The sequence below is a fragment of the Bombus impatiens genome, unplaced genomic scaffold (assembly GCF_000188095.3).
Source record: "Bombus impatiens unplaced genomic scaffold, BIMP_2.2 scf_0423, whole genome shotgun sequence".
NCBI lineage: Eukaryota > Metazoa > Arthropoda > Insecta > Hymenoptera > Apidae > Bombus > Bombus impatiens.
This window is the reverse complement of record NT_176842.1, coordinates 5709-15622: the sequence shown is the minus strand read 5'-3', so window position 1 is coordinate 15622 and position 9914 is coordinate 5709. Positions and strand designations below refer to the sequence as shown.

The 9914-nt window shown below is 33.7% G+C and overlaps 1 protein-coding gene across 3 annotated transcripts; it reads right to left on the bottom strand.

Annotated features, from left to right (window-relative positions):
• Positions 1-539: 539 nt before the first annotated feature.
• On the bottom strand, positions 540-8849 carry LOC100744570 (putative fatty acyl-CoA reductase CG5065). 3 transcript variants are annotated; one of them, XM_033321351.1, is made up of 8 exons: positions 8838-8849; positions 2725-2997; positions 2305-2621; positions 1958-2205; positions 1561-1744; positions 1101-1286; positions 753-1007; positions 540-681 (listed from the first exon to the last, which is right to left on the bottom strand). In XM_033321351.1, the coding sequence occupies exons 2-8, from the start codon at positions 2815-2817 to the stop codon at positions 603-605; spliced, it is 1362 nt and encodes a 453-aa protein (XP_033177242.1). In that variant the 5' UTR covers positions 2818-2997; positions 8838-8849; the 3' UTR covers positions 540-602. The 3 variants fall into 3 exon arrangements, with proteins under 3 accessions (XP_033177242.1, XP_012242338.1, XP_012242339.1); XM_012386915.3 differs by lacking the exon at positions 8838-8849 and adding an exon at positions 7578-7713 and having other exon boundaries at positions 2725-3009; XM_012386916.3 differs by lacking the exon at positions 8838-8849 and adding an exon at positions 7578-7711.
• Between the last annotated feature and the right edge of the window lie 1065 nt (positions 8850-9914).

Below are 9914 nucleotides of genomic sequence, written 5' to 3'. Positions count from 1 at the left end.
ACTTAAATAAAAAACTCCCTACTACTTATTATGTGAAATAATATTTTATCCAGCATGAATGTCACATCTAGTTTCTATTTCGTTGAATGTATCATATATTTTAACGCCGACTGGCCAAACAAATACGAGGTTCATGAGCAAACAACTTGAGAACCAAAGTGAGCCTTTAGAGCAAATGAAACATTCTTAAAAAAGTTTTACTTTAGAACTATCTTATTTTAAAATATATTTATTTTCTATCATGATTGTTTATTGCTCAGTAGACTTTTCAATGATAAATTATTATTGTCAATGAATAACTATCTCGTAATTTTTTTTGGTGAAGGATGATAGAGGATTTTGTCATTATAATGTTGTCCTTATAATGGAAAAATGTACATATTCAGTGAGTAGATGAATTGCTTACAGTTCTGAAGTCATGTGCGTATAAATACCTGCATTCTTATTACAATTTTATAGAAAAAATAAACAATGTCATAAATGGATTTATTAGGAAAGGAGACGAATGAAAAGACAAAATGAAAAGGATGATAAATCCCTTCTTCATAAAATTGTATTTATATTGTCTTTGGTTTAAAGATAAAAAAGTAACGTTCAAGTAGTCAGTATACAAAATATGATATTATCCATAACAAAATTATTATACTGGATATTTTGGTGATCTGATGTATCCAGTACAACCTGAAATAATCAAAAATATATGTATTTATATTAGTTCCTATTTTTTTATACGAAGATATTTTTATACGCACCTTGCTAATCGTTGTCGGGCTGTTGGCTGAAACTCTTGTTTTAGAATAAATTTCTTAATTCCCATCAGGTAAATTGCAACATACTTCTCCCAATCCATATCCCGTAAATCTAGTTTGACCATATCGCTGTCGTTCAACATTTTTACTTTCCTCGCTAAGTCGGAACAGTTATCTCTCTGGAAAGTCCATTCGTGCGTGGTGAAATGTGTTACCGATATGAACAGCTTATGACCAGTTTTGAGAAGTTTCATCATTCTGAAATATCATTTTTAATTATTATTATAGATGAACACAAAGATTGTCCCAGAAAGATTGTCCTCGTTATTCAAGGATCGATAGAATACTCACATTGGTTTACTACCTCGGAGTCTTAAAAAGATATCTATGATGAACGCAGGCAAAATATACGGGATTACACTCAGGACGTTGTAAATATATCTATTAGCTATCATTGGACAACCCGGGTACCATAGTGTATCGTTCAGTGGCGTTTCTCTGCTATACTTCAACACGAGCTGTTGCAACTGACCCCACCTTGACAATTGGAACATTTACATTATTACAATTATTGCAATTATGCTTAAGGCACAGTTCACTGTCATCTGTGTATCTCGGGAAATATTATGTAATTTAGATAAATATTATGTTACGTCACTACTTTTTTAAATTGAAGTATTGAGAGAAAAAGTGGACTTTTGTTTTCTACGTTTGTTTGCGAATTGTCTACACTACTTAAGTAAACTGATTTTTTTGGAATACTGTAACAATCGAATTACATGAGTTGAAAAAGATTCGTAATAAATTTTACTTAAAAGGGTTAGCGCTACTCGTGCAGTTGTAAACTTTAACTTCGTGACCACGTTGTTGCGTGATATGCCATGCAGTACATATTATCGTGTCAACTACGAAATCGACGGGCACTACATCTAATCTTGCATCTTTCCTACCCAGTATTGCTGTTGCACATCCTCTACTGACTAGCAGAAGGATACCTGGTAACATTAAATTGGTTTAGAAATTATTTGTGATTTTCGATTGGCAGAAATGTAACACTAAATAGATTGGATTAATAGATTGGAACTATAATAATGATGATCTAGTGGAAATCCTCTCATTTAGCTTCCCAAAAACCAACAGATTAACTCCACTTTCTAAAATGCGAGGAGTGTTGAACATTTATCATTAAAAAAGATTTATGAAAATACCTGTTATTGCAGAAATATTCTCTAGCCAACCAGGGCATGGTTCATCCAAAGAGGCACCAATTACGCTTGGCCGCACTATCGCAACTGGCAGATCTTTACACTTGCTTGCTACAATCTGCTCTGCTAAATTCTTACTGAATGTGTATGTGTTTGGATAAGTTTTTAAAATCTTTTTTTCTATTTGGTTGATCGACGTTTTGTCGAATTTGTCACACATATCGATCACCTCTGAAGGGTTCAAGCTCGTGCTGAAAAGTCAATAATAAGTGAACATATTCTTCACACTATAATTACAAATATTATATTCGTAAACTATGGAACAACGTTTGTGCATAACGTATCCTTACGTATAAACTCTTTTCTCGATCTCATGTAGATTAGCATTACTAAAAGCTGTGCTAACGTGGACGAAGCTAATCGGATGCTTTAGTTCGCTCCAAAGCTCGATGACACGAGCGGTACCTTTCGTATTCGCATTAACAGCCACGTGTAACGGCTCGTTGAATATCACAGTGGCCGCGGCGTGAAACACTATATTTACTTTCTCTAACAACAGATTTCTATCTTCTCGCGAAAGACCTAAATCTGACAGACTCACGTCTCCTTTGACGGGGTAAACTTTGCTCAAAACTGAGGGATGTTTCGCTTTAATATTATCGTAAATCTGAAAACGAAAAAATACCAGCTCAGTTCCAGAAAAGAAATTTAATCAATTTGGCTCCAGACAAGCATAAATATTGAAAGAAACAAGAATAATATTTACGAACGGGATCATCTATGAGCTTCTTAAATCGTTGTTCTATCGTTTCATCCGTTTTTGGACGAAGTAATATAAAAATGGCAGCAATGCGAGGACACATGCGGATCAGTTTTTCCAGGAGACCTTTTCCGACGAAACCGGTTGTTCCAGTCAGAAGAATCCCACTACCGGCGTAGAACTCTTCGAGAGTATTCGTCTTATTCGACCCTTTATTGATCCCATTCTTATTCCTTTCTTTATTGATTGTATTCAAGTTTCAGGATTTCCACACTTGTTGTCCCTATATTTGCCACTGAATTATCAAATAGTTAGTCGAAAAGTTTTTAAGATAATGTACAAAATTTGTTATAGTTGTAATCTTCAGCTTAAACAATCTTTTTTGTACTTTCCATGAGCTCATTTATTTTTTGTTTTATTTATATATATGTGGATATTATCGTATACAGTGAGCGCTAATTTGTGTGAAAAATGTGCATGGTCCATGAAAGACAGTGTTCGCCCACATATAGTAGCACTTCGAGAATATTTAATGCGTATATGATTTTTCTGTGCACCCATGGACGAGACGAACACGGCGTGCATGTTAAATCTGTATAAATATTGTTTATATATGCTGTTATTCATTAATTATGTATGAAGCAGGAGCATTCACATTTTCGATATGTCGATATAGATTTCAATAAGTAAACAGGTTTAATCTATTATCGATGATTTTTCTTAGAAAACATCACGCAGAATGGGTTGTGATTTCGAATGTCACAATCTCCTTTGCTACGACGTCGCTACGAGGTAAGCTGGCGCTCACGATTTGTTCGATTGAGGTCTCGCGCTCCACACGAGCCATAACGTAATACGTCTTAACTCGAGAATACCACGAGCCACAACTCTAGGCATATGGAATTAAAAACGAAATACTTAAAAGGAATAAAAGATACGACGCATATAAATACTTCAATATTACAATAAATTAATAAACATATACACAACTTTATTATTGAACAAAATTAAAATCTAAGAATATCGAAATAGATACAGGAAAGAATGAGACGTCCACTGACACGTACCCCCAATACGCAGCATAATAAGCAGATAATGGAAGATATGACGCTATGACCTTCTCATACAACGTCAACAGCTACAAACAACTAGCACGCGCCAAAAGATCAAGTACCGGCATCAGCAAGCTAACCACGTGTTCAGCAAAGTACGACCTATCATCAGCAGAAACTAATACTGCAAAAACAATGCAGCAACAAGGATTAGTAAAAAACGGGAAACTTGAATAATACTTCCACGAAAACCATATCAGCTGCAATCCTAATATTTCTGGAAGGATAAAAACAGAACCGAAGTACACAGCGCCGGGGTAATCACGTACCGAAACTCCGCGCTGTCATTGAATAATCACGTGACAATTATCCCATGATAGTCTTAGTATAAATAAGGCTAGTCACGTAGGGACAGGGTAGTTTAGTAAACATTTGTAAATAGGGCAGTTCACTTGAAATTTCGTCAAGGTACAGTTCAGTTAAAAAATTTGTAGAGAGTTCAGTCAGTTGAGTTCAGTTATTCCGTTCAGTTATAGAGTTCACTCAAGTTAATTGAAATTTTGTCAAGAGTCGGTTAAAAATGTATCGAGAGTTAATATCAAGTTCAAAAGAAACAGCAGTCTTTGCGAAGCCGAGAGTTGTTTTACTATAGTCTTTGAGTTATGTCAGGAAGTACAACCGAGTAATTATTAATCGTCAACCATTAATACAGCCAAGTTTCCAACAACTACACTAACCTAGTACGATAGTCCGAGAGTGCGATTAATAACACATATAAGCAAGGTGAGAAACTAAACATTATAACATCTCCTTGTTCGGATTTCGGACTTACACCGCATTTACTACTCGAATAAAATTATACATTGACTATTATTGTCAACAGTCAAGAAGATACTGAGTGTGTTCATTTGTTCCAAGAAAACCTTAATTCTCTCCGTGCTAGTACTCCTGCACATAGCGGCTATGGCAGAATAGGAATTTTATTTATGAATTGTATTGATACGCTAGTTGACGCTGTTTATACGGTTACATTAACGTATTAGAATATCGGGGATACTGCAGTTTGGAATCTGAGAATAGTGTCGCTCTTTAGAAGGGTGCGACAAGATTTTGAAACCTTTCTATTCAGTCGTTTGCCTTATTTCAAAAATTAACGAACGAGAATCGAACTGATCGAAACAGTTTAACGACTATTTCTGGTGGTAGCAACTACTGTTTTGATTTTGATATAATTCGAGAAACCCCAGAATCGACATGTAGAATTACACATAACGGTTATGAACACCGAAGATCAAGACCAGACCGTAACATTGTATACAGTAGAATGTTAATAGCGTTCACAATTCGTGATATCAACCGATCAGTTGCAACCTGACTGATCGCCAATTACTTGAGAATTCGCATCATATTGTGCACATATTTTATTAGCGTACGTGCACAATGTATTTTAATGTATCTTTCCTTTATTCAATGAATTCTGATTATAAGACTTTGGTATGAAACTAACAGTACTTTAGCTATCGAAACAAAACAAAATAAAAACTCGAAAGTGGTGTAAATGCAATAGAATTAACAAATATATATAGTGTTGGAAAAATCCACAATCACAGACGATGAATGTATTGATGTAATCAACTTGTTTCTCTGTGAGACAGCAAATGAAATGGTACTTTGAAATATGTATAATTTTATGTGCTAGACTAAGTTAACTGCGCAGTAGTAATACTTGTATGTGAATATGAGTGTGTGGAAGTATGTGTGTGCGCGGCGTCTGGAAAACAGATGAATGTAAACTGTTCAGTCAGATAACAGTCGGGTATAGAAGAAAGTGCTGACACTTGTGAGACAGCAAATGAAATGGTACTTTGAAATATGTATAATTTTATGTGCTAGACTAAGTTAACTGCGCAGTAGTAATACTTGTATGTGAATATGAGTGTGTGGAAGTATGTGTGTGCGCGGCGTCTGGAAAACAGATGAATGTAAACTGTTCAGTCAGATAACAGTCGGGTATAGAAGAAAGTGCTGACACTCGTGCAAGTGTGTATCGATGAATATCTTTGAAATCGTTTATCAAATAAATATATAACTATTCTAATATAAATTCTAAGAGCAAATTTAGTGTTCCTATACCATTATTTCGGCTATTAAGATCCAAAATTCTCAACAGTAACAAAGAAGTGCCTGCTTATGATGAACCGCGCGTGGCACTAGAGAAGTGGACTCAATGACTCACAGTATAAAAAGAATGTAGTTCTTTGCAGTTAATTATGTCGAAAGAATTATGTGGCTTAACAGGCAAGAAGATATGGAATCCATAGATGTTTAAAGGAACTGTCAATCAATCTTAATCTGTATTTGAATAAATGAAATTTCGTATGAAAATGATTCTTCCATTATCCATTTACATTTTTCCATTTACTTATTTTTATTATTATTCCATTTTTATTATTTTATTATTCCGTTGACAGGTATATTTATACAGAAAGTGATAAATAAAATAAGGGAAGTGTATTTTATCAGGAAGTATACTTCAGTTTATTTGCGTATGTTTCAGTTTATTTTATTAAAAACAAGGGATCTGTACCATTTAACACGTTGACGGCCTCGAAACCTGTATTCGGGTGTCGCTTATTTGACTACTTGCGAAGGATCATCCTAGTTATTTGAAAAGATATTCCAGAGGAAATAATAAAACTATAGAATTATTATAAAAGTAATACGAAAATGGTTTATTACAAAAAATTATTTAGAATGTAAAACGTTAAAGCATTCTATACATAGCTGAGGTTAGTCGGGACAACTCGGACAATAAGTTGTTGTTTTCTTTAAATTCTTTTGTGTCTTTGTTCGGCCCATTCGACGTCTTTTATTTGCATAACATAGTTTGCATGCGCGTCTAATGCTTCTTCCGGAATCAATTTTCCGAACGGCGATATTATGCTGACTCCGTCGAAGACAAGGATTTTTTTTCAGATAACCCTAATAACATTGCGGCTAATAACTCTCTAAATATTCTAATATTTATATCCTTCCTTGTTGCAATTTTGTAAACCGTCAAAGTGTTTACAACAGAAATTCCCAGAAGGAGTTGAACGCCAAGTTTTTTGTACCATTTGATTCCTTTTCTAATTTTGGTGGCATAAGAGACCATTTGGTCGGAATAATCTATACCACACTTTCCTTCATTATACTCAACAACGGCTAGTGATTTTAATATTGCGAACAAATTTTAATATTGCGAAACGAGAGATCATTCTTGAGACCACCGCTTGAGCGACTTGCATTACTAAAATATCCATGGGAGTACTTAGCAGAGAACGCTTGGTAGTGTGGCACGCATGGCCTAACGGAGATTTCCTTGAAAACACGCGTGACAGTCAACGTGTTAAAATGTAAAATAACTAAAATATTTCGCATGATTAATACAGCCTCCGCGGAGTGTATTTTCAACTTTCATAAACACGAGAATTCGAAGCAAGTCCTAACAGTAACTTGTGAAAAATTGTACCTAAATTCAACTTTTTCCAGAAAATAGCCAAAGTTTCATGCAACTATCACATAAAGGCGAATGTTACGTTCATCTTTAGTGATTCGTTATAAATTATGCTATAACCACAATAATGAACCATTTTTACTATGTAAAGTGTAGAATACAAAATAAATATTTAAGAATTCAAAAGCTTCATTTAAAGTATTGTAGTAATTAATGATCCGATGGTATTTTTTAAATATACAATATTGGTAATGATGATTAATAGTTAATAGAAAACACGATTGAATTGTAGTATCATAAGGAATTATCTGTTACCTGTTGCTATTTCCACTCTGTATTCTTTACCAAAGATCAAACAAAAATGCGTCTGCACGATAGTAGATCTTGAAACGTATGTCACAGTACTGTAATGATCACGATGTGGCACTACTCTGGATAGTCGTACTTTTAAGAACACCACCCTACTACTGAAACTGGATAATATTATGCATGATTCGATTAACATTTTTATCTTCAAAACCGAGGAAGAAATAATCTTCCATATAACTTTTACTATAATTTCCAAATTTTAGAGTTATAGACTTTTAGAATCTTAGAATTTTAGAATTTTAGAATTTTAGAATTTTAAAACTTCAGAACTTCAGAACTTCAGAACTTCAGAACTTCAGAACTTCAGAACTTCAGAACTTCAGAACTTCAGAACTTCAGAACTTCAGAACTTCAGAACTTCAGAACTTCAGAACTTCAGAACTTCAGAACTTCAGAACTTCAGAACTTCAGAACTTCAGAACTTCAGAACTTCAGAACTTCAGAACTTCAGAACTTCAGAACTTCAGAACTTCAGAACTTCAGAACTTCAGAACTTCAGAACTTCAGAACTTCAGAACTTCAGAACTTCAGAACTTCAGAACTTCAGAACTTCAGAACTTCAGAACTTCAGAACTTCAGAACTTCAGAACTTCAGAACTTCAGAACTTCAGAACTTCAGAACTTCAGAACTTCAGAACTTCAGAACTTCAGAACTTCAGAACTTCAGAACTTCAGAACTTCAGAACTTCAGAATTTTAGAATTTTAGGATTTTAGAATTTTAGAAGTTTAGAATTTTAGAATTTTAGAATTTTAGAATTTTAGAATTTTAGGATTTTAGGATTTTAGGATTTTAGAATTTTGAGAATTTTGAGAATTTTACAATTTTACAATTTTACGATTTTATGATTATTATTTCACATAACTTTTCATTGATTAACATAAAGGCAAATAGTTGAATTGCACATTCCATCTCATATTACGAACGATCCATTCTGCTAAGGTTAGAGAACACCAATTAGAATTATGGTCGAACGCCGTTCAGTAAGAAACTTTTAGCAAATAAAAAATATGTACATATCCTTTCAAGTCTCCGAAATAATATAAAAAAAAGGGTTCGATACCAGCTTCTGTTGTGAAAATATTAATATCTAACTAATGCTGAAAGTATATGTGTGACATATATTCGCGCAATTAATTTCGTAGAATAAAATGTATTTAAAGCACAATTTCATCGTGATGTAAGAAAATCCAACGCACAATACTACTGATACTAATTATTAGCGTGGATTTTGTATCAAGTTAGAAAACGCTTAAAAATAGTCCCGCAATATGAGCATTATTGAAAATATATAAATAAAATAAATAAAAATATAAATGAAGGTATTGATTCAGCATATTTCGTCATGAAATTATTTAAAGAAGGCTTTCCTAGAAAAATGAAAAAGTATTTTAAGTAGAATACTCATCAATCAGGTAAATTCAATGTCATGATAGTTGCAAGCCATAATGGTATCAAAAGGAAACTTTATTATCAGGAAAAGGTCGCGAATAGTGGGACTCAGATTTTGATAAAACTTGAGACTAGAAGAGCGGCGCAAAATACTAAACACGTATCCTGTTTTAGTTGCCGTAACCCAAGTTTATGAGGTATAATTACCCTGTAAAGTTCAACTCCTAAAAGATTGTCTGGGATACAGTTAAAGTAGACAAATATTTGTGAATAAAAGTTTCAGTGTATTGAACGAGAATATTACAGTTAATAAGAAATTTTCAAAAGTGTTTAAGGAGATTACGTCAGTCATGTCTATTTGAAAAATACGACATCAATGCACATGACAAAAAAGTTACATTTTTTGTCAAAGATGCTACTATACATTATACATATATATATATGATTTCCTAACTAGTTAATGTTAATATCTTTTTTATATTGTGACGTGTCGTTTTTTTTTATTACGACGGCAGATATTAGCGTCGCCAGTGATCAACGCTACAACCACCTCAATAGATGACTCGACAATAGTAGTGACCATCAATGCTATAATTTGAGAATGTTTAGTGAAATTAATAAGCATTACGATCTTTACACATCGATATTTCTCTTAAAATTTATATATTACATGCATTTCTAATTTTATTGTGTGCGAAGTTCAGTGATGTCAAATTTGAAGAACCAGGTGCTGCATGAGAAGCGGGTCTGTATTCTGTTAGCAATAATACACACGTTTCATTGGAAAATTGGTCAACTAGTCGACTATGACGTGAATCGTGAGCAATCGTGTATGGAACAGATAGAGTTTACACCTTCGCTTTAACTTTGTACAGATTGCCATGAAATTGTA